Below are 25,330 nucleotides of genomic sequence, written 5' to 3'. Positions count from 1 at the left end.
GCACACGTGTTCACCGGGTAAAAGATCATAACGTTTTAAGAGAACTTCTTTCTAGGAACCACCAATAACTGGGCCTTCTTGGATAGGGTAAGGGCAAATGAATGTGCATGCTGAATGGCAGATGGTGGTGGTGTTGTTTGGGGGAGGGGGCAGTGTCTGTAACTGAGAAGTGAGCCTGCCATGAAATTATAACGGGTTTTACATGCTTGACCTTGTCTAATGCTCCCAGCAACCCGAGTTTCAGGGCCCTGCCTGTGATCCTGAATGGGACATGCCAAGCCCCTACGTTTACTGAAATCACCTTTACTGCCTCTCCTCAAGTTTTACTGATCTTGCATCATGTAAATTCGATTGTCTTTCGGTACATTAAAATGCCACGTTAACAGACAAACTGGAGAAGCTCTGAAACATTTCTAAGAAGCTGGGGGCGGGGGGCGCTTTTTTACTACACTCTCTGATTACACCCTCTTTCTTTTGGGTGCTAGCTTAAGAAGCGAAGTCGAAGGCCAAATGAAGAAATAAATCAAAATACTCGGAGCCCAAGCCCTCAGGACGACGGGTATGGCTTATATTTGGCCCTCTCTGTGGCGTTTGGGAACGGCTTCTCCGAGGGTGTGCCCCAACTTCCATCAGCTGCCTTTGGAAGCCACGTGCAAGCTCAACGCCTGTGTTACATCAATTAGAGAAACTAAGGAAGGAATGGGAAAAAGTGATGGTTTTCTGTTCTTCTTCGATTGATTCAGGTGGCATTGATTTAACAGCTGATTTTACTTTTATTTAGTTAAGGCATCAATTTAGGCCTTTTATGGGATCGTAAAAGGGAAAGGTTCCCATCGGGGTGTTGATCAGATCTTTCTTCCTAGCAGTGACCTCTTTGCCTTTGCCACCTCGCCACTCCTCGGGTGCCTCCGAGAATTCTCTGTACTTGAAACCTACGCGCGGCGGAGGCGAAGCCTCCCGGGAGAGGGAGGGTGAAAGAAGGGGGCGGGCCTATTTAAATACAGGCGAGACGCGCGTCTTCATTGGCCGCCAGCCTGTCCGTTACCAAGAGGGCGGGGAGACCCGGGGGCTGGAGTGCGGTACCTGAGCGAGACGCGCACCAGAAAGCCCACGTTGGCCGCTGCGGGGAGCGCGGCTCCGAGAGGCGGGAGCCTGCGAATTCCGGCGCCGACGCCGCCGCTCCGCGCACGGGTCCGCTTCCCTCCCATCCCTTCTGAGAGCGGGGTTTGCAGGGCAGCCGAACGAGCACGGAACGGAAAGCAAGAGCCTCACCGCCTCCGCTTGGGGAGTGGAACGGCGCGCCGAGATCTTGAGGGGGAGCGACAGTGCCGTGCCCGAGGGCGGAGGGGGCGCGGAGTTCGTGAGACGGAGAAGGAAGTGTAAGCCTCGCGGAGAAGGTGGGCATCTCGGGACGCCTGGTCCGCCACGGCCGGGGCCCTGCGGCGGGGTAAACTTCACGGCAGCCGTGCAAGCCGGGGAGAGGCGTGCGCGGGGATGATGCCGGGCACCCTCCCCAGCTGGTGAGCGGCCCCGCCGTCCGTCCAGCCGCCCCGGAGGGCGCAAGGCAGCGCACGTGCGCGGGCAGCCGGACCCCGGAGGGACTGCGCCGTGACCCGCCCAGGAGCCAGGGCGCCGGCTGCCGCGCGGCCCCGACTCGGACGCACCTGGCCCGGAGCTTGCGCCTCCGGGGACCTGCGCGGGAGCGTGGGGCTCCCCCCCTGCCCCTCCAGCGGCCCTCCCGGCGATCGCCCCCTTCGCCTCCCCTCCAGCCTGGGCAACTGCGGGCGCCCCAGACGACCATGAGCCATACGGACTGAGCGCCAGGAAGGGGAAGCGAGCCCGCCGAGAGGTGGCGGGGCTCCTCACGCCCAAGGGCCACCGCGGCCGCGCTCCGGCCTCGCTCCGCCGCTCCACGCCTCGCGGGGCCCGCGGGGCCAGCTCGGCCCGGCGGGGATGCTGGGGCGGAGGGCGCCGTGGCTGTGCTGGTGGTGGGGACTGCTCTGCGGCTGCTGCGGGCCCCCGTCCCTGCCCGCCGCCGGGGGCGCGCTGCTGGGGGACGGCGGGCGCCCCGGCCCCGCGGAGCCGCCGCCGCCGCCGTCGCCGCAGACCTCCTCCTCGGGCTTCCTCTACCGGAGGCTCAAGACGCACGAGAAGCGGGAGATGCAGAAGGAGATCCTCGCCGTGCTGGGCCTCCCGCACCGGCCCCGGCCCCTGCACGGCCTCCAGCAGCCGCAGCCCCCTGCGCTCCCGCCGCCCCCGCCGCCGCCGCAGCAGCCTCGCGGGGAGCCCCCGCCCGGGCGGCTGAAGTCCGCGCCCCTCTTCATGCTGGACCTGTACAACGCCCTGTCCGCCGCTGACGACGAGGACGGGGCTTCCGACGAGGAGAGGCGGCGGCCCGGGCCGCGCGGAGGGGCCGGCTCGTCCCAGCCCCGGCAGGCGGCCCTCGGCAGCAGGAGCGTCCTGGCCCCCGGACCCGGCGGCGGCGCGTCTCCACTGACCAGCGCGCAGGACAGCGCCTTCCTCAACGACGCCGACATGGTCATGAGCTTCGTGAACCTGGGTGAGGATCTGGGGGAGCGTAGCGACCGGCACGTTCCCCCCCCCCGACCCCCCTTTTCAGGTTCCCGGGCCCGGGGAGGGCGAGTGAGAGGGTGGAGGAGCCCCTGGCGCTGGGGAGCCGGGCTGGCGCGGCGGGGACGCGGGGACGGGCCGGTTGCCCTCCCACCACCTGCGCGGCCGGGGGCGGCACGTGCGCTCCCCGCGCCCGGGCTGAGCGCGGCGGCGGCGGGCGGGCTGGGACGCTGGGTCCCGAGAGCGGCGCTGGCTGGCGCGTCTCCGTGAGCGGCCGGAGCACGGTCCGCGCTTTTCCCGTTGCTGCCCGGCTCGGGCCACGCCAGCCCGACTGTGGCACAAAAGTCCGGCCCGAGTGGAGCCAGCTGGGAAGGAGAAAGCTCTTCAGCACTTTCCCCTCCTGTTTTGGTTCTGCATCCTTAACGCTCTGAGTGCCAGTTTTCCCACCGGGACTCTGGGGAATCCGAGAGCAGCTGAGAACTCTGGAAACTTGACATGATTGCGTTAAGTGGTATTCACGGAATTGGGGGAGGAGGGATGCAGAAGGAGGTCCCGAAAGGACCGCGGAAGGCGCGCCAGTCCCGGCCAGGCAGGGCTCGCGCGGGTTTGGGGCCCGACCCCGAGCCCAGTTGGGGTCACCCACCCAGTGCCTTCGCTCACATGCCTTTGGCCAGTGCCCCAGAAGGCCGAACTTTCGATCAGTGCGGCTCCAGCTGCACGGGCAGGGAAAGGGTGCGGGCTGGGGGCCGGGGTTGGGCCCTGAGCTGGTCTGAACCGGTTGCCAGGCAACAGAATGGAAATTCAAGGGCGGCTAAATCGGGCTCAGCCACAAATGTTCTGTGGCAAACCCGGACGGAGTCACAGAGCCTTTTCCCCCTTGAGTTTTCTCATCTGTTAATGAGAACGGCGTAAGGAAGACTTTTTCCAGAATCAGTGCCTCCGATCTGTGCTACTCTTCATTCATAAACTGACTCAGCTTAGCGTAGACAAAGCGATGTAGGGGACGCGTTCTCTGCGGGGAGAAACGGGGCGCAGTAGCCACGCCCCAAGTGGGCGCAGCCGCGCGGTGGGGTGGGTCTCCGCGGACTTCCTTTCCGGTGCGAGACGCGTGGCTCTGGCCGGGCCCCAAAGTGGGTTAGCAGACACTTAACCAAAGTAGCACCCACGTCTCCAAGCCACATCGAAGACGTCCGTCTTTTAAGGACATAATTTACTTGAATGATTCCCATGTAAAAACTTGAAGCGAATCTTTTACAAGTATCTCTAGGAGATGGTTCTCAACTCCGCCGAGCGTTGGGGGAAGGAAGGAGGAGTGGGGCCGAGGGGCGAGGTCCGGGAGGGTACGGAGCAGGACGATTGACATCCAGGTGGTGCAGAAATCCTCCTGGGAAAAAACTCATGACACAGAATCTCACAGGGAGTGGAGTCTCCAGGCCTGCCAGCCTTGCTCTTTGCGGTGCCAGGGTTTCTGATTGGACAGGAAATGTCACAGTGTGTTGGGACAAAATCCAAGGTTGAGCCACCTCCAAGAAGTATTCTAAGGAAATTCTCATGCCAGTCAGTAAAGTTGGGCGGCGGGGCGCGTGGGCGGGAGGAGAGGGACCAGTGCTTTTCCTTATTCTAACATTTCTGCTGCTTCTGGCTTAGTAAATTCCACCCATTGCCCCCCTCCCTTAAGTTTCCCTACAGCCTTGGGGAAATGTGTTATTGCCTTTTGGGGGTAGTCCCAACCTGAACAAAGTGGGAAGAATGACACTTCTGGCTTCTTCAGGGACAATCATATTATAGTCTCCAGAGAACTGTTCCTAGGCTTTACACCATGGTTCTCGACCTTGATGACCATTAGCATCACCTGGGGCATGGAAAGAAGTAAGGGATGCTGGACTGTGCCTTAGAGCAGTTAAGTCAGAATCTGAAGCTGGTGAGTTTCTGGCTTTTTTTTTTTTTTTTTTTTTGCCTTAGGTTTTTCTAATGTGCTGCCATGGTCAAGAAACATTGGCGTGGGAGATCCTGATGTCTGAAAGAAATCAAAGCATCCCAGAAAGCAATTAAGAGCAGTGCTTCCTGTGTCAGTGGCTCCCAAACATTGCTGTACATGAGAATTATCTGGGGGCTTTTGAAGTCTAGATGCCCAGGTGGTACCACATATCAGTTAAGTTAACGTATGAGGTGGAAACCAGGTGTCAGCGTTTTTAAAGATTCCCCAGGTGATTCCAGTGTTTGGGAGCCACTGGTATTTGAAATTGTGAGAATTAGCTTGAGTAAAGTATGGTGACATTTACTGTGTTTAGTGACCTCCAAATTCTCCCCACTCCTTGCTTTTCTGACCTTTCCGGGTCTACAGGTAGACACTGCTTCTGAGTCGCACTGCTTGAGGCTAGTTGTCAACTAATCCTGCTAAAGCGATGGTTTAACATAGTATCTCCTTAGGGATATTTTCATTTTTCAGAAAGATTTTTAAGGATTCAAAAAACAACACTGAAAAATTCCAAGAGAACTCAACAGTAGGGTCATTTCAGGCCCGGGACAGGCTGATGTGGAAGGAAAAAGATCGCTGGGTAGGGAATTCTGTCCCATGCCCCTCATATCATAACACTGGGCTTTCTGACTGCAAGTTATGACTATCTGTAGGTCCAATCCTGGACTCCACATGGGCAATTAGAGGAGAAAATCATTTCCAGGTAAGTAGAATCCAAGTCACAAGCTATGCCACCTGCCAGTCAAGCAGCCCCATTTAATCTTAATCCATTTAGCAGTAGGAAAGGGGGATTTCATAATGAGACGCTAAAAATGTGGTAAAATCTGATTATCATAGCTCTGAGCATAAGGACAGTTCATTTGAAGGAAGTAATTGCTTAGCAATGTGGATTCTCTAAATAAGGAGAATTCCTTATTGATAATTCTGGGAGAATTCCACAGATTTCTTACTCTGTGTCAATGGCATGTTAGCTACTGCGTTACATGACTAAAGAATCTACAGAAAGGAACAGGTTACAGCATGGGTTTTAAAGTATTCTTATACCTACTGACTTAGGTAAGTTACAAACTGAAATAAGGGAATATGTTACATAGTTGTAAACATCCTTCTTCCCTGGGACAGGGGAGTAACTTACTCATGAAACACATTGAAAATGCTTTGAGCCTTGTGGGTCAGAGTGGTTATCAGGAAGTATGAATCAACAGGATACATTTCTCTTGCGTGTATCCCAAAGGCTGGTCATTTGACTGGCCCACTACTGTTTATGTTGACGGTTTTACACCCTCTCTGGGTGAGTAGTCTGGGGATGTGTAACCTCCTTTGTCCTAACCGGCTGGTGTGCAGAGTGCCCGCTGGGCAAGCTTGATGCACTCGTGAACCTGCATTCAATCTGGGCAACACATGCCATTTTCTACTTGTTTTCTAATGCTAAGAAGTGTCTTGGCAGCCTAATAAGCAAGCCTGCCTATTTGGTGACCTTGGAGAAATATCCTGAAATAGCTCAGGTCTTAGCTTAAAATTCACCTTTGAGAAGAAGCCTTCTCTAACCACTCCGTAGAAACTGGCGCTGCCCTCACCCCCACCCACTTATGTACCATCACTGCACCCTGTTTATTTCCTTGGTTGCACTTATCACAAGGAGTATTTTTTTTTTTCCTTTTAAAATTTGCTTACTCATTTGTTTGTCACCCCTCTAGGATGTCAGCCTGGAAAAGCAACCAGGCTTATCCACTGTTGTAACCTAAGTTCCTAACATAATGCTGAGCGTACAGCAGGTGCTTAGTCAAGATTGAATGAATGAAAGTAGACACATTCATTTACAATTCATATTTCACTCATCTGGAAGGGTATATCTGATGTTTTATTTAGATCATTTACAAATGGTATACCTGATTTTTATTAAGAAAAACATTTGAGGTAAGTGAAGACATTTAGGACATTGAGATTCATGATATCTAATGTATATCATCATGCTTTATTAATATACCTCTTTATTAGTTACCCATATGTATATTAATTTGTAATACACGTTACTTTTGAGAGTAGTGCAAAGGTTTCATTAAATCTCTGCATTTCAGACTTCATTTATTTATTTTAAATTAATGAGGTGTTGATCTACAGATGCTAGGATACAATGAAATCAAAAACTCAAACTATGGTCAGAAAAAGGAATCAGCATGTGTTAGTACAAGTAACAAGAAACTTATTGTACTAAAAACACTGGCAATCTTCTGAACAAAATTACTCTCGGGAAACATAAATTAGAAGAAAAATGGAATACTCCCTACTTGGATTTGTAACCAGATACACTGTACTGTCTTCTTCTCACAAGATCAGTGGTCCTATTTTTCATTTAAGCTGCCTGTACTTAGGAAGATTTTTGTTAGCAGAAAATAAATCCGTGCCTGCAAGCTATTCACAGCAAAACTAGTTTGGAGAAATTGGTTGCAACTGTGTGGCTCAAAGAAGGAGTAGATAGTCTCCTAAAGAGATTTCAAATAGTAAATGTGAGATTCAGTGGTATTTCAACAAAAAAAGTTGTACAAAGTGTTCTTCAACTCGGATCAAAGGGCAAGCAGATATCATTGTTTAGACCTTGGATGGTGCTTCCTTTGCTTGTCCTAAGAATGGGTAGAAATCCTTTTGAAATGTGCTGAATCATTCTTGGTTCCTCCACTTGAGAGCTTACCTCTGATTAGCATGGAGGAAGGATTCCTAGTGATATAAACATCTGTGTAAGTGAAAAAAACCCAAACTTCAGCACTTTCTTCAGCATGTAATTGTTTCATCACTGTGTCTTTAGAGTTTAGCTACTTTAAATGTTGGGTTTCACATCAGTATTTTCCTTGGATACGGCGGTGGGAGGGTGAATACTGGATATCAAAGGTAGGACAGCAAACTCTCAGATAACCAACTGCTCTCTCATCTTTGCCTCTCCCTCATCTGTTTATGAAGCTGAGTTAGGAAAGGAAAGCAAAACGAGTACAATTTCTTGGGTAATTAACCAGCTTTGTGTAATTTTTTTCTCAAGTCAGTCCTCCACTGTTTCCCATTCTGTATTTAAAAATGAATTATTCCATGGAATGCTCTTTTTTCCTTAATGTAAAGCCTTTGCAGTTTTCTCTTTTTTTTAAATCCTCTCCCTTTTGGGCTCCCCTCCCATGTACGTCACCACAGTGCCGTAAGTAGAGTTCCCTGTGCTGTACAGTATGTTCCCACAGTTGTCCATTTTATACATAGTATCAATAGTGTGTATATGTAATCCCAATCTCCCAGTTCCTCCCACCCCACCCCTTGCAGTTTTCTCTTAACTTTTCCATTTGGAGCCTTATTCTGAATAAGGACAAGCCTCTCCTCTTGTCTGAATTTGTCACATCACCACCTTTGGCGCCTCCAGCAGTAGGAAGGAAAGTAGGCGATATTTTAATCGGATCATTGCGTTCCTGACTAGACTAAGCTTCCGTAAGTATCTGAGTTAAAAGGGGTAGAAACCAACATAGACACTTCCTAAGATGTGAGTCCTTTACAGAGTCCCATGAGTGTAAACAGCTGTGACCCATTAACCTTTCTCCCCGACCCTCCCCAGGCCATTACCCTACCCCGCCGCATCCTAGGGAGGCGACATAGTGTCCTGGCCGAGCGGCCGTCACCCAGGGGCTGATAGGGCGGGCAGGTGGCATCTTCTCCTCCCCTTTTGTGTTCCTCGCGAAGAGCTGGCGTGTTCTGTTGCCTTCATTTCTGTTTTCATGACAGCTGAGTTGCTCTTATTCAAGCACATTTTCTCATAATACCCTTACTTCCTGTCCCCCCCTTCCTCTACCTCTTGCCCTCCAGAAACTTGGGACCAGAAAACAGTCCCAGTCCTACCTGGAATGTATGAAAGTGGTGACAACTATGTCGAGGAGAAGGAAAGCCATTCCCGTTTTCACAAAAATTAGTTACTAAAGAACCAGGGCCATATCAACCTCCAAAGTTTTTGTGCGTGCCAGAAATTCTCGGGGCTGCAGAGTTGTACCTGTATGTCTTCCCCCACAAGCTTTTTTTAAAAAATGCTTTTTATTTATTTTAATTTTTGTGTGTTTTTAATCTAAAAAAATTTTAATTGAAATATAGTTGATTTACGACGTTGTGTTAGTTTCAGGTGCACAGCAAAGTGATTCAGTTATACATATATATCGATTCTTTTGCAGATTCTTTTCCCTGATAGGTTATTACGAGATATTGAATATAGTTCCCTGTGCTCTACAGTAGGTCCTTGTTGTTTATCTATTTTATATATAGTAGCGATGTCTATGTTAATCCCAAACTCCTAATTTATCCACCCCACCCCGAGCTTTAGAAATAGGACATTGTAGTGCACTGAAGCAGATTGGATTTTTTGGCTCAGTTTACTAGTGTTTTGAAAATATTGTTCTCTGCAATTACTTTTTCCACTGTAAATATATAGTATTTCATCCTCCTTATGAGTTAGACTCTGGAGCTGGCTGGGGACACACAGCTACCTTCCAGGACGTTGTTTTTCTGGAGGAACGTGCCCAGCAATGGACAACCTGTTTTGTAAGTTGGGTTTCCTCTATCAATAGGCAGTTGGGGATGATTGGTCCATTTGTGTTATCCATGGGTCCTGGAGTTTACAGCTTGAAGGGTTCTTGCATGTCATGTTTTCTGTTGTGTTTGCAGTTACATCTGTTAGATGTACTCAGAACCGTTTCTTCCTCGTTGCTGGTACATCTTAAGGCTGAGGAACAACCAACAGAACCACAGAGCCTAGCGCATCAGAGGAATAGGGCTATCGAGTTGTTGGTCAGGTGTGAGTGGATAATTCAGGAGAAATTATAAAAGCATGCAAGACCACAGCCCGCGGCAAGAGATGGGGAGCCCAAATCTGGAATTTTGTGGGTTTTCTCTTAGTGGATAGCATTCTCTCCTAGAACTCTGCTTTTAGTAAAGAAAAAACTATGCATCTCTAAAAATATCCCCCTCTTTGGTATGTCGAAGGACTGTTGACCTTAAAGAATTGTTTTCTGCTCCAAAAATGAGTTGAAAACCATGCTGCCCTGAACGGCATTGTTCTACTGATGTCCGCAGGCACTGATTCTTTTCCTGCCCTGCCCATATCCATTATTAAAGAGATTGGGTCCATAATAGAGATGCTATCTAAATTGCATCAGGTAATTCCTGGATGGGTCCCCACGGTCCTGTTATCTCTAACGCAGTCCCAGATGACTGGGTCGAAGACTCCCCTTCAAACATTTTTGCAGAATGAGGTTCTGGTTCTGAGTGGGAGAGCCTTCCTGGCTCTTGGGTTTATGGGCACACGCCCTTGGTTCCTGATCCTGCCAGATAGTTCGGGGATTGTCCTACGCCTGAAATGTCCTTGCTCTGTAGTGCTGATTTTATGTTCAGATTGTTTTCTCATCATCTGAGAGCTCCGAGGGGGGAGGAGCGGGGTGGCTTCACAGCAGTCAGAAAGCACTGCCCAGGAGCCCTCCACGCTGCACTTTGATATCCGCCGACAGCCTTATTATGACTCTCCTACCACTTACCCTTTTCACCTTGTCCAGAATGTAACTTCCAGCCTTAAACATCTGCGCCTGTTGATTGTTATTCCTGTGTTTACAGTCTTGTTGGTTTCCTGTTCATGAACATGGGCTGGCAGAAAATTCTGACTCGTGTTTCAGCAGAGCATGAACTAACTGCATCATCCGTGTGAGCTATTTTCTGATAGCTGATGAGGCCGGGAGATTTTTATGATCGGCCTTGCTTAATCTCTAAGACCGCTGATTTTCTCTCCCCGCCCCACCCCCACCCCGTTTTCAGTCTATGAGTTGAAATATTCTAAAGACAGAGCCTTGTAAACTACACAGTGAAGGACTGAAAGTTTTACTCTTTTTGCAAATTTTATTGAACACTCTTATCAGGATAAATTAGCAGAGAAGCTGTGCATTAAAAAAAAAATACACTTTTTAGAGTAGTTTAAGTCTACAGTAAAATTGAGTGAAAAGCTCAGATTTCCCACATAACCCCACGCCTCCGCATGTGCACAACTCCTCCTGGGATCACCATTCCCCACCAGAATGGTACATTTGTTACAGTCAGTGAGCCTGCATGGACACATCGTTATCACTCAAAGCCCATAGTTTGCATTACAGCTCACTCTTGGTGTCGGACATTCTGTGGCTTTGGATGAATGTCTACTGACATGTATCCATCATTATAGTACCATACAGAGTAGGTTTCACTGCCCTAAAAATCTTCTGTGGAGAAACTACGTTTAGCCAGAAAAGCAAATCAGTAAAAATCCTAAAATTCAAAATATGCAGAGTTTGGGGGAAGGGAAACAAAATACCTTTGTTGAACAATATTTTGTTTCTGCTGCTTTACCCCATCAGTGTATAAGTAATTTTGATTGACTACGTAGGCCTTATTTTGTGCTTCTGTGTGTTGACACCAAATCCATTAGAAATCTCTCTCTCTTTTTTTTTTTAGTCTAGGAGTTTAAAAATCTTTTTTCGCCCACATACTTTCAGTGAGGTGTCTGTCACCATAGTACCTAGACAATCCCTCAGGCAGAGATATGAGCGATTAAATTTCTCCCTGGCTTGTGCCCTGTTTGATCCATGCTTGGCGGGATTTGGGCGAGTGAAAGAAAGAGGCCTGAAGAATGAACAAGAATTAGAGGAATTCTGTGCTTGTAAATTATTAAAATTTGGGAGGTTGTTGGGGGAGGGGTTAAAGTTTTCAGAAAGGAAGAAAAAAATCTTGTTAAAACTTAGTGTGATTACTGCATTGAAAAACTCACAAAAATACCTTTTCGTGGCCTTAGTGGCAGGATCGGGGACTTGAAAAGGTTTCCTCAGGAGAGACTGTTTAGATCAGATTAAAATTAAATTAATAGAGACTCTGTAAACCAGAGGTCTTTGTGGGTGAGGTTCATTTGCTTTGAACTGTTTTCTAGGAGAAAGGGCTACACAAATTAATGGTAAATAAATGAGAAGATGCAATAATGTAAACAAGGGACATGGTAACCGTAAAGAGTGCTGTTGAACAAATAGTTAGCAATTCATTTGAGGTAGTTTGGGAACTTGTGAGCATTTCTTTACAAATACTGTACAGGTGAGACACTTCATGAATTCTCCCCAGGTCTCCTCGTGTCAGCTATCCGTGTTATTGGGATGTCTTCTCACTGAATTCTAGCTAAATAACCTCCTTTATTTCCCCCACATCCCTGCAGAGATGAAACCTCTCAAAAAGAGGAGCTTGGGACCAGGGCCAGATCAGTGGATTTGAGAAATTCAGCTTTGTTCTCTAACACCTGACTTGGTATGCGCTGTGGTTTAACTACCTCTCTGTCTGGTGGGATAGAAGTTTAATCAAGCCAAAAGTGAAGTGATACCGAAGGGTGGGGCTAAGATTATGGAGGTTAAAGTGAGGAAGAGACAGGTGTCTTCAGTTGAAGATATTTGGAGAGTTGCATTTTTCCCGAGGTCCATGGAACAGGCCTTTGCATTTTTATGGGGTCTGTTTAGGGCAGAATCCCCTAATACCAGCTTTGGGAACTCGTCCCACAAATCTGGCACCTTGCTTATTTCATCTACTTAATTGATGTTGTTTGTCTCTGTTGTTATACATGCACATACATGTCATCACTATAAGATGTGGAAGCCAGCATAGCTGCGGGGATGCAGGTGGTACCCACTGGAGCTTAGTTTCTCCCTCTCTCCTCTTGCTTTTCCCTTTCTTCTCTTCTTCTCCTCCCATTAATAAATTTGGCAACTCCATTGCATTTTTTTCCTATTTTCTATCTGTTCTTTTTCCGTAGTGCTGATGCCTTTGGTTGTCATTGACCTAACAGCAGATTGTGTACATCTCCATGGATTCTGGTAGCTTCTACCACCAAAATGATGCATTGCTCGCTAGAATGGTTAAGTAGCTGGTTTTCTTGATGGTGCTAGAAAGTGCTTAAGGCCTCTTCAGTATAGAGTTGAGGAAAGAGCACCTGATTAAGATTCGGGAAGCTTAAGCCTCTAGTCTTCGTGTTATCCCTTTTTACAGTAGCATGTTCAAGCCACTTAACCAAAGTTCTGAGTCTTTCCTTGTCTGTAAAATGTGACTATTGGGCTAGATCAGCATTTTCCAAATAGCGTTTCATGGAACACTTTTCCCAAGTGCTCTGCAGAGGAAGAGCGTGGAAGCACTTTATGTCATATTCTTTTCTTTGAGATTTCCACATCTAGGAGCATATTAAAGCCCTAACAAGCCCAGCAGTAGGGAAGTCTGCTAACTTGCTTTAATAGAGTTTTCTGAACCGACTTTTCTTCTGTAACCCTTTTTTCCCCCTGAAACATCCTTGTGTCAGACCCGGGCCTCTCTGTCCCAAGGGCCACTCCTGACCCTCCCCTGGTCTTCTCTGTAGAGCAGGGATGGGACCCCAGAAGGTTGCCTTTCCAGCTGCTACTACTCTTCTGTGTCTCTGGCTCCCTCTGGAAGGGCTGCCTCATGCCATCTTCCACTGGTGGCCCCAGGCTCTCTTCCTGAGGATGGAAGTGGCTTCTGACTATTGCTAATCCATGGGGTGTCTCACCACGACCTGCTTGCCTTCCCCACTGCAATGCCTCCAGTCCCCTGCATTCAATTCCCTCTGTTGTAAACACTTGCTGGGATTTCTCTTTCCCTGGCTGGACCCTGATTGCTACGGCCTTTTAATTCTCTGGAACACAGCAGAGAAACCCCAGACTATATAATGTTCAGAAATTAATTCTAGGAGTGTAATTCTATTGTGTATCTCTGATTATTTTTTTAAACAGCTTTCTTGCAGTATAATTGACATACAATAAGCTGCTTATTTAAAGTATACAATATGATAAACTTTGACTTATATAAGCACCTCTGAAACCATCACTGCAATCAAGATAGTGAACGTATCCAGAGCTATTCTTTTAAACAGTTGCCTGTGCCAGGAAGTGCAGTAATATCCTAGCCCACAGGAAGCATAGTGAAAATTCCCATCTTTCATTGATGCCATTGCCGTTCATGCTTTTATATGCTTTGAACATCCTTAAGAATATAATTTGCTGAAGATGCTTGTGAATGGTTTTCTTGGATTAGAGAACTCTGGGGTCAATCCCACTCTTTGCAGTGGTGACTGGCCTCGATCCTGTATCTTACCTCCCATATTTATTTTAGGAGCTCGTAATAAAAATAGGCAGATCTCTTCTAATTTCGGTGTCAAGCATCTGGGGCACTTTGGGATGGTTGATGATCCTATTGGCATCTTCTTTCTCAGTCCTCAAGTTGAAAAGATTTGATCCTTCTGACAAACATCACAAAGATGCTTCCTTGTGTTTCTGTTTTAAATTCTGGCAATTGAGGTAGGGCACAAGTCCAAGAAATTTACGAAAGTAGACTCCAATTTACTCCTAACTTTCCCCCGCTATGCTCATCCTTCTCCAAATGTTCTGTAAGCTTAAACAGAACTGCATTTTTGGGAGGGGGGCAGGTGGTAAGAACATGTCAGTATTGTATTTCTTTATGGCCTTTTGCCTTAAAGAATGACTGATGTCACTTATTATCCTATTATCTCAGCAAGGCAAAAACAGACTTTTATAGCTTCAATCTTACAGCTATAAAAGCAGATAGATAGGGGAGAATTTGGAGATTTGGGGAGAAAATTATTATTTAGAGTAGTGTTAATGTTCCAGATAGAACAGTCTGGTGAAGTTGCTTAGCTCTCTCCCCCGCCTCCCTGCCATTCAGCGAAGCTGCTCTTCCCTTGCTGCCCATTTTCTCTTGTCCCATTGCCGTCTGACCTCTGTCCCCATCACTCTGGGGACATTCTTCTATCAGGGGCAACTAACCACTCTGCCCTGAGTCTTCACCCTCCTCTCCGGAAGCCTTTATCCCTCTGACACTCCTTACCCCCCGCTGTACAGTCCTAAGAAATTCCTTAGCTTCTGTAACACTGCTTGCACCCTCTTCGTTCTTTTTCTATCCTCCAGATTGCTGTGTGGGGACATTCCTGAAAAACAGCAAAAGATTCAGAGGATTGGCATGTGGCACTCGACCTACACATGGGGCTGAGATGGCCGTGAGTTTCGGGGGGGGGGGAGGAGCACACTCAGATGTAGGAGTTAGGAGATAACGTGCAGCCACAGGGCGTGATGGTGGCCAGATGCCAGCTTTCAGTGATGCGCGTGCAGGCTGAGTGGACCGTGGTGACGGGGACCCCGGCAGCTGATGGATTCAGGCAGCCAGATGTCAGCGACAGGGAGGTGTCTCAGCTCGGAGCCCCTCCTCATGTACTTCCCTTTTGCTTACCCATCCATTCAAAGTGTAGTCAAAGTTTGCTTCTCAGACTGTCTTTGTGCAAGACCCAGTTGGGTTTTTTAAAATGTCTAAATTTCTGTGGACCCATACTTTTGTCAAATTCATTAAAAACGAACGATTAGAGAGGTGAAATGGAAAAAACAACATACATATAAAATCAAGCCTCAATTTCTAATGATCAGATTCCATCGATATAAAATGATTGGTCAAGTTGCTACCAAACTGTCTGGACAGTCTCCCTTGTGTACTCGTCTCACTGCAGGACAGTCACGCAGAGTTTGTGAGTCAGCACAGATCTCTCATTTTTATTGGTGTGCAATGAAAACCTTCTTGGACCCGCCAGGACTCGGGGGCTTTGCTGCGGGAATCTACACTTGAACAAGCCCGCTTGGATGTGAGAGTGCTGACAAAGGGTTGGGAACCGGTGTGCTCATTGCTCAGGGTCACCCTCAATCTCTGTCCTCACTCCCACACCCAAGCAGTTGCTGGACTTACTGTTTCTGCTTCTGAAATCTCTCACTCGCGTCTCCCCATCTTTTTCCTCCATTCTCTCCCCACGTTTCCCAGATGAGGTCTTTATGAGTTTGGCCTGGACTTCTATGCCGGCCTCCCCTCCTGCTAATCCACCCTTGCATCAGCGCCAGCTCGGTGTTTCTGTAGCACAGATGTGATCTGTTATCTCCCCTCCATCACCTTCATTGGATCCTTATGGCCCCAAAGAAAGCCAGGATGCCATTCTGAGTCCATGCCCTTTCCATTTCATCCCCTCCCCTCCTCTTTGTCCCCACTGTCTTTCAGCCAACCAAGTCTGCTCTGTGATTTCCTTCCTGTGGCCTTTTCTCCTGATTTCTCCCATTTACATTGCTTCACTGCCCATTTCCACATTCTCAGTTCGACCTGTTCTTTAAATCCCAGCTCAAATGCCATCTTACCAAGGAATCCTTTTGAGAATTTGCTTACCATGTGCCACGACTTTTGGGAAGAACATTTGGGGTCTAGTGACCTTCCCCAGTGCAGGTCAGCGTAGAGTGGCATTCGCAGTTCAGATGTGTTTGCAGATGAACTCCGTGTGGCCTGGAGGAGGGAGCTGGGAGCCTTAAGTTCCCATGTGGGGGCTCCACTTGCCAGCTGGGTAGATCTGGGCAAATCACCTTCAACACCGACTTCTCTGATTCTTTGTCATGCAATGCTTTGTTCCTCTCAACACCCCTTCTCTCCACAAGTACCCAGCGCTGTGCCTTACCTTACATGATACTCAATAGATGCTCATGGGATGGATGAGTGTCGGTTTCTCTAAAATATAATGACTGTGTGTGGTCTTCCTTCTCTCTCTCAACGCGAATAACATCAGTTATTTGAATGAGAGAATTCTAAATGGTGAAACACTGCAGATCTGAGGAATGCTTATGAACTTCCGTTTCACCGGTGGTTATAAAACAAGATGTTGCCTTCTTTTGGGGTTTATGTTCTGTGACTTTCTAGATGGTGGAGGGGGAAAAAAAGGCCTCAGGGAGGAGAGATGTTGTTTTCCCTCTATCTGATGTCATTATGACTTTAATAAGTATTCATAGGAGTCAGAAGTGCTGCTGGATCTAAATTTAACTTTCCTGCTTATGCCACGACTCCGCCTGCAGGTGTCAACGCCAAATACTTATCTTGTCAGCTTCTCCAGGAGGCCGCTGGCTTGGCTTCCATCGTGAAGGTGTTAGACACTCTGTTTACATAAGGGCTGAGGGGGTGACATCATGTCTATTGAATCAAAGTCACTCAGCTCCCCAGTGGGCAACAGGGAGCGTTTAAATACCCAAACCAGATCAAAGCCAAGGGCAGAGTTGAGATACCCCTGCCCAGGAGCAGCGAGGTCTGGCCAGAGGGAGGGTGGTCTCTTGGGTGGGTGTCGAAACAGACGTGCATTATTGCCTCCCTGTGTTGCCAGACCATTGGTGAAACGAATCATGCGGAATAAAACTCTGAGCGGCCAATCCAGAGAGATGGCTTAAGTGGGCGCAAGTGCGTCCAAATAGGTCGGAAAAAATGTCAAATCAGTGTAAGTGCATGCAAGATGGGATGTTTCTTTTTATAGGCTGTTAGAAAAGTTGTTTAAAATTAAACAACTCTTCAGTACTTAAATTATGTATAATGAGTACAGGTAGGTCCTGGAACAGAGAACTTTTTTTTTTTTTTCTTCCCTATCCCACTTCAATTTTGCTCTCTCTGCTAGAGTATGCCAGACATAAACACTTTCATTTCCAGGATATATATTAGCCTTAGTGTGGAGGGAAGGGGGAGAGATGGCATTGATAGAGGCCAGAGAATTAGCAAATCTAGTTCACTTTCACATTTTTATTTGATGAAATGCGAGGATGTAGCCACGGGAACTATGAAAATAATTCGAGACTTGTAAGTCCCATCAAGTGATAACCTTGTGAATTTTATACTTTTTAAATATAGGTAAATGTAGAGGGAGATATATTATACAGTTGATACTCCCTTTACACCTCCCAACCTCAAATAAATAGTTTATTGATATACTCTCCAGCTTGGTTGCAGTGTAATTGACAAATAGAAATTGTATATATTTAAGGTGTCCATGCTGATGATTTGATATATTGTGAAATATTGTCACAAGCAATTAACATAGCCATCACCTCACATAATTTCCATTTTCTTTTTATTTGTGGTGAGAACACCTAAGATCTACCCTTTTAGCAGATTTCAAGTATACATTACAGTATTGTTATTGTAGTCACATCGCTGTGCAGGAGATCTCAGGGACCCATTCATCTTGTGTAACTGAAACTTTGTACCCTTGGACCAACATCTTCCTGTTTCCCCCTCTCCCCCGGCCTCTTGCAGCCACCATTCCACTTTCTGCTTCTACGAGTTTGGCTATTTTAGAGTCTACGTATGAGTGCGATCACACAGTATTCATCCTTCTGTGTCTGGATTATTTCACTTAGGATCATGTCCTCCAGGTTCATCCACACGGTCGAGAATGGCAGAGTGTCCTTCCTTTTTAAGGCTGAATACTATTCCATTGTACGTATATCCTATGTTTTCTTTTTCCATCTGTCGATGGACACTTAGGTTGTTTCCACATCCTGGCTAGTTGACTGTTTTGTTTTTTATTTTTACCTTTGGCCATCTTTAGGAACAAGTAACTGTGTGTAATGTTGCATTATTTGGGAATTGTAAGGTTACATTGTCTCAGCCGTTGTACTATCTACCCCTCGTTTTTTTCCCGTTTGGCTCTTGTAAGGAGCACGATTTATCTTGCATCTGTAGGGTGTTCTCTAACCAGGGCACTTCCACTCTCCTCTCAGGGTTGGATGACACGAGACACTCTTTCTGAAGCAGATGGGTCACTCCTTTGGCTTCTCTTTTCCTAGAGGCCTTTGTTTTCAGGACAGTGGAGATGCTTGCTCCTTCCCACGCACCTGATCCCTCTGTCTCCCCCATCTGGTGATCCGTTTCCGTGGCTCTTCTGTTGCTTGGGGCCTGGCTCACAAGAAACTGAGCTCAGAATCGAAACTCCTTCCAAAATGCCACCTTGCATCCCTAAACACCACAGGGACAACTGGGGTAGCCCCGTTTCACTCTGCGAAAATAAAATATGTCACCAGGACGTTTCACTGGAATGAGGAATTTATTTCCATGATTCTAAGGTCAACTACAGTACATGGTTTTTCCTACTGGGCAGCAAACATGTTTTACCAGACCCTTACTTAAGAGCTTTTCGTTTATAATTCCGTGATGAGTTCTTGGCTTCCTCCTTGTTGATGCTTGCAAATATTGTGATTGACTTCCACACCTTTTTGAGGAAGCAAATTCCAAGTTATGATTCATCTCTTAATTTTGGCCAGCATTTTGTTGTGAACATTTTCAAACGTACTGAAAAATGGAAAGATTTTATAGCGAATATCTATGTACCCTCCACAGAATGCAAAAAAGATCTATTTGTAAAAGGGTTACAGATAGCATATAAAGACAGAAGGACGTTGGTTCTACTGTCGCATCATTTTACATTTTGGGAGATAGAGTGGTAGAGAGCGTGCCTCTAACTAGATGGCATCTGAGGCGTCCTGGGTGGTACACCCTGGAGAAAAGCTTCCTGAAACCCAGGGATTATCTTCCATATTAGAAATGACAGGTTGAATTGGTTGTCCAGTGCTTGTGGAGTCCCTTGAAGGCACCCGGCTAGGTGTTGACCACAGTAGGGGCAGGGAGAGGTGGAGTTGCATAGGCCCCTAACCCTGACCCCAAACCCCTTTGTATTGTGGTGTCTATGATAGAGGTAAAAACAATATTATGGGAGCATCAAGGAGGATGTGATTAATTCATGGGGGGACATGACCTTCAGGCCGAGGGTAGAGAGGAGGGGGTTTCTGCTGGTGAATTTGGAAATCACAGGCATTCCTGCAACTTTCCTTTCCTTCAATTAAGTTTAGAAGGTTTAATAAAGAGGGGAAATTAGGTGACAGATTCATGAGTCACACCTAAGAGATGATCACTGGTGGAAAAAGGACTCCTTTCAGGAGCTAAAATCTGAAAGGTTATGATTTAAATAGACGTTTGACTAGACTTAACCTGGTCTTCCTGGAACGCTTTCCCTCCTTTCTCCTTACAATTAAAAACACCTACTTGGGAGCGTAGAACTGTGGTCAAGGTGCAGAGAACGTTCCCGTCTTTGAAATGAACAGGCTCAAGAGGAGACTTCAGCAGTGACCTGAGCCTCGTCCACAGGCTGCTCGCCTGATGGAACTGACCAGATGGAAATTCTGCTTCGTCTGCCACCTGGTTTGTCTCCAGTCTCTTGGCCAACCCACACCTGTGACAGGTAGCATGAAAGAGGTTTCATCTCCTGGAACTGGGAACTAGCCAGTGTCAATCCAAGCAGGTGACACGCTCTTCTCCTTTCTACGTCCCCAGTTAGTCACATGAGGACCTACTCCTAAGAAAGTTTCATTTACAGTGTACAGTTCACAGGCCCACCCTGTGTGTGAGAGCTGGTTCAGATACGTATAGATGGTCACCGTTGGGAGTGTTTGCAGTAGCAGGATTCTGGCCCTTGTGGTACCTGCCCCCTGGTGTTAGCCTGGGAATATATTATTACCCTCCGTGGCAAAAAGGGGATTCAGATGGCTAGACAGCTGCTGTAAAATAGGGAGATTATCCTGGATGATGATTCATGGGGGCCCTTGAAAACAGAAGCAGAGGCGGCAGAGCCAGAGGGATGCGATGGAGGGAGAGGAAGAGAGGTTCCAAGGGTGAGAGGGACTCTTCTGCTTCTGCTGCCTTTGAAGATGGAGGAAGAAGCCTCAAGCCCAGGCCTGCAGTGGCCTCTGGAAGCTGGGACCGGCCCTCAGCTCACAGCCAGCTAGGACACGGGGTTGCCAGTCCTACAACCATAAGGAACTGAAATCTGCCAACAACTCGAAAGAGCAAAGAAACAGACCCTCCCCTAGAGCTTCCAGAAAGGAAAGCGGTTCTGTCGACACCTTGATTTGAGCCCAGTGGGACGCATGTCAGACTTCTGACCTACAGAACTGTGAGAGAATAGATATGCATTGTTTTAAGCTGCTGAGTTTGTGGGGATGTGTTACAGCAGCAATAAAAAATGGATACGGTGGTATTTACACAGGGTCTTGGTACTCGTCTCGGTCCCTTGGGATCCCTTGAATTAGGATATTTGAATGGTGGAGGCTCACTGCCTGTGTTCGGATATGAGCCCTACCCGCTAGTCCTCTATGCTTCAATTTTATCACCTGTAGAAACAGGAAGCAGCAATTGCATTTAGTTCTCAGGGTGCTTATGAGGATTAATTGAGATATTCCCTGTAGCGAGCCTAGCACCGCACTTGGTACATCTTAAGTGCTCGGTAGTTAGATGCTGCTATTGGATATGTTTCCAATTAGAGGCCATATAAGAAAATCTTCATGTTCTTTGTCCTACTATTTAACACATCATCTTCTGATGCTGAGGGTAGGAAACCATCCAAAAAGAAAACTGGAAAACATTGGGCAGTACATATAGATTCTTAAGTTCTTCTGGAAAGCTCTTAGGCTTTATGTGCTGTCTGGAACTTGAGGAGATAATGTTTTTGAGAGAGATTTATAAAGCTGAAGCACTGTGTTATTGTAAGGTAAAATAAAGGAGGATGTTTGGGGGCTATACCAGTTGTGGGGACCACAGATACCCTGTGAATAAGCTCAGTGCCAACAGTCTGCTTCTGACTGGGTGGAGACGTTGGCCGTTACTAAACCTACCCAAGCTGAATGATCCAAGATTCACTGTTGATGTCTGAATCGTCATGTACTGAGAAACATTCCAATTCCATAGGCCTATAATTTTGTAATTCCGTAGTCCCATGATTTCCATAGTCTATAATTTTCTTGCATCCCATGATGGCTTTCGTCTCTAGGACTGCAAGTATGCTGCTGTGTTATAATGATGTCCTATTCCTGGCATCAATAGCGGATGAACCTGTGAAAAAAACTGGAAATCCCTACATCGTTTAGCCAATCAGGCATCTTAGTAAAATAGGAATAATCTCTAGTTCTACCATCTTGAACTCCCACATTGATGATGCCACTGGTTTTCTATCCTTCAGTCGAAGTGCTTAGAACTTTCCTGTAGATATTCATTATCTAGTGTGTGTTTCATCTACAAAAGGCAACCACTGATGAACCACTGCACCTCCACTGGGGAGGGGGAAGGATTGGCATTCTGTGTTATGGATATGCTTTTCAGAATACAAAGCTTTGCTTAGCTCAAGTTGCCAGTATTAGGGAAGTTCAGGATTTTTTTTCTGACCAGCTTTTGTCTTATTTTGTGAACGTCGAGAATGTTGTAAATGGTTCTGGTCCCATCTTTGTTGGTCACTAGGAAACTCAGAACTATTTCTATTTATTGTGTGGTATTTATTTTTCTATATTAACCTTGTCTTACGTTCTTGTCCTATTTTCCTTTTGTCCCTATTTCCACATCTCCTTCATGTGTATTTTGTACAATTGTATTTCTGCAAACTGTCTCAGGTCTGCTTTCAGCATAGGCAGGGGGAGAAGTAAATCACTTCCCAAGATCAGTAGTAAGTTGTCAGAGCAACCATTGCCTGAAACCATCATGGGAGCCACTGGTCCCGCCCCTACGGCTACGGCCAGGCCTGCGGGACGCTCCTCTAAAGAAACAGCCCACACCCCATTGTGTCACCACGTGTGTAGGGCTGGAGTCTTTTGCCAAATAGTTATGCGTCATACACAGTCCCCAGTGCAGAGCGGGCAATGTGACATCTCCTGGTTGATGACCTCTAAAGGCAGGTTGGACTTGACGTCAGACATGCTTTGTCTGTAGATGACGGGTGTCAGAATAATTTCAAGAGCTTGTTTAAAATGTGCCGTCCTGGGCTTCCCTCCCAGATGTTTTGAAGTAGTGTGTCTGCTATGGCACCAAGGAATCTGCATTTCAGGGAGCTTCCTAAATGGTGTTCAGTCAAGTTGTTCACGGGACCGGGCTTGGAGAAGCACTGTACCCGGAAGGGTGGGTGGGATTTAAAGAGGCAGATGCATTATGGAGGTTCCTTAAAAAACTAAAAATAGAACTACCATACGACCCAGCAATCCCACTAGTGGGCATATACCCTGAGAAAACCATCATTCAAAAAGAGTCATGTACCACAATGTTCATTGCAGCTCTATTTACAATAGCCGGGACATGGAAGCAATCTAAGTGTCCATCGACAGAGGTGTGGATAAAGAAGATGTGGCACATGTATACAATGGAATATTACTCAGCCATAAAAAGGAACGAAATTGAGTTATTTGTAGTGAGGTGGATGGACCTAGAGACTGTCATATAGAGTGAAGTAAGTCAGAAAAAGAAAAACAAATACTGTATGCTAACACATATATATGGAATCTAAAAAAAAAAAAAAAAGGGTTCTGAAGAACCTAGGGGCAGGATAGGAATAAAGACACAGATGTAGAGAACTTATTTGAGGACACGGGGAGGGGGAGGGGTAAGCTGGGACGAAGTGAGAGAGTGGCATGGACATATATACACTACCAAATGTAAAACAGATAGGTAGTGGGAAGCAGCCGCATAGCACAGGGAGATCAGCTCGGTGCTTTGTGTCCACCAGAGGGGTGGGATAGGGAGGGTGGGAGGGAGATGCAAGAGGGAGGGGATACGGGGATATATGTATACATATAGCTGATTCACTTTGTTATACAGCAGAAACCAACACACCACTGTAAAGCAATTATACGCCAATAAAGATGTTAAAAAAAAATAAAGAGGCAGATGATAGAACTCATAGAAGCAAAGGCACAAATTATGATACTGGGTAAGAATGGGTGACAGGGAGGCTAAAGAGGGGATCCCATGTATGCTGAGGGCACTTTTCCTACTGTCAATGCCATTTGTATATCCAGCCCCTTAAACGTTGGCGGTGCCTATTATGTACCAGCTGCTTTGCCGGGCGCCAAGGATACTAATATCTGTAGGCCACATCATGCCAGCAGAAGGTTGTTCAGAAGGAAGAGGCTGATGCGTAGATACACAGGGCTTCAGGAGTGTAGAGCTTCTGTGATAGAAATCTATGTGGGGTGTATCAGTTAGGGAATGATAAAGGCAGCATGAGGAAGCAGAAGGGTTCTGAATCTGGATATTGAGCCGATATTTTCCTCCTTCTGAATTTCTGAACTTGCACAGTGGCCGTGATTTAGCTTGAGATGCCCCAGAGTGACTTTTACAGTAAATTTTCATTTTCATTGGCTGGTTTGCTTGTGTTTTACCTGTCCTTTTGCTACTTAATTAAATGAACTCCATAAATATAGGGACCTCCACTAGGTGTATCTTGAGATTTTTCCAGCTGGTTCTGGAATTTGAAGTGAAAAACTAAAATCAAAGTTTCTTTGATATTTTTAATTCTCTATTCTTTAAAAAAACAAAGTGAACATTCTTTATTTGAAAGAGAGACTTAATAAGTGGTAAGATTTTTAATAACTTGGCTACCATTTCTTTTTTAGTCTGGTTTCCACGGGCATCAAACACTTTGAGGTTAAATGTCAGGTAACCTCTTTACCTCCACATCTGCCCCAATTCCGCGATGTCAGAGCTGATTCTATCTACCTTGCGTCTCTTCTTGGACTGTCTCAGCTGTGATGGGGAATGGGTCCATCTCAGGACGCTGCCTAAGCTACTCTTAATCTGGAGCCAGAACAGAAATTCTCAACCTACTTGTCCTTGGCTACAACCCAAAGCTTCAAATGCTGTTGGATTAGTCCGTACTCCAGCCACGTTAAGCTCAGCGCCTTTGATGTCGCTTGAAGGCAGACTTGACCAAGTGGTATTGCCTCCCGCTGATACTTAGGTGAAAGCCAACACCATAAAAACGGTTTACTGGGAGCGCTCCACTCTCACTACTACCTGGAAGCCCAGCCAATCACACTGCCAAATTGGTCAGAGAAAGAATTGACTTGAGAATTGCAAAGTGTGTTCCTCTGGCAGAAGAATGGAGCCTAGCTCAATCTACTAAAATGCAGCAGACAGGTCAAATACTTTAATTGGAAACTTCAAAAAAAAAAAAAAAAAGACCCTCTTAATTTGCTACATTATAAAAACAATTTGGTGAAGAAGTGAAAAGCAAAGATGAATCTTTGACTTTTTAGGCCTTCCTTCTCCATGAGCCCACCTACCTGGATTTCTAGAAAACAATACTTACTGTTGTAAAAGATCCAGTGGTGCCGCAAATATTTTGAAGTCTGTAATTGGGTTGACACGTACATTCTGTGCCCAAGAGTAAGACTGCAGAAAGATTTGGCAATCTGGATTACACAGAGACATCATTAAATTATACTTACAAATCTCTGTGGAGCAATCACGGCATGTTAAAAGCTGTAATGGCCACAGAATTAGACATGGCTTCTGTCCAGCAGAGTCACTTCTATGGGCCAATTATAGACGAACTGGCCACCAGAAGATACCCAGGGCTGTCCTTTTCAAGGTGCATGTTTTCTTTAGATTCTCTTAGCTGTAACGTAAGATGTTTTTCTTTGTGGGTCAAGTGAGACTACGTCTCAAGAAGTCCAATGTGGGCCTCTGTGCCATTGATAGTATAAGATGAGGCAGAATCACAGATGTGACTTAAGAAACCCCCCACACCCTTCACCACAGTTCTAGGATGGTGGTCATCTAGGAGCTGCTTAAACCCTTTGTGTTCCAGGAAGCTCACAAAGATGCTTCATTTAAATTTCGTACTGTGATATTGAGAGCTTTGTGCTCAGCATAAGAATTTTCTGCTTCCTTCAAACTTCTTGGTCCTTGCACATTCTTCTAGAGAAGGGGTTGGAAACTTTTTCTTAAAGGGCCTGATGCAGGCAGAGTCTTTGCTGCAACTGCTCAACTCTGCTGCAGTAGTGCAGAAGCAGTACTTCAAAAAATGGGAGTTTAATTGGA

General features: G+C 46.6%; 1 protein-coding gene across 1 annotated transcript in view; it reads left to right on the top strand.

Annotated features, from left to right (window-relative positions):
• The first annotated feature begins 1,097 nt into the window (after positions 1-1,097).
• Positions 1,098-25,330, top strand: part of BMP6 (bone morphogenetic protein 6) — a 146,422-nt gene continuing 122,189 nt past the window's right edge. Inside the window, exon 1 of the mRNA XM_057554692.1 lies at positions 1,098-2,560. Coding sequence (XP_057410675.1) covers positions 1,954-2,560 — 607 coding nt within the window. The 5' untranslated portion in view covers positions 1,098-1,953. The remainder of the gene's footprint in view (positions 2,561-25,330) is intronic.

Source organism: Balaenoptera acutorostrata, chromosome 10 (genome assembly GCF_949987535.1).
Source record: "Balaenoptera acutorostrata chromosome 10, mBalAcu1.1, whole genome shotgun sequence".
NCBI classification, from domain to species: domain Eukaryota; kingdom Metazoa; phylum Chordata; class Mammalia; order Artiodactyla; family Balaenopteridae; genus Balaenoptera; species Balaenoptera acutorostrata.
The sequence above is the reverse complement of the archived record's forward strand: the minus strand, read 5'-3'. Positions and strand labels throughout refer to the sequence as shown.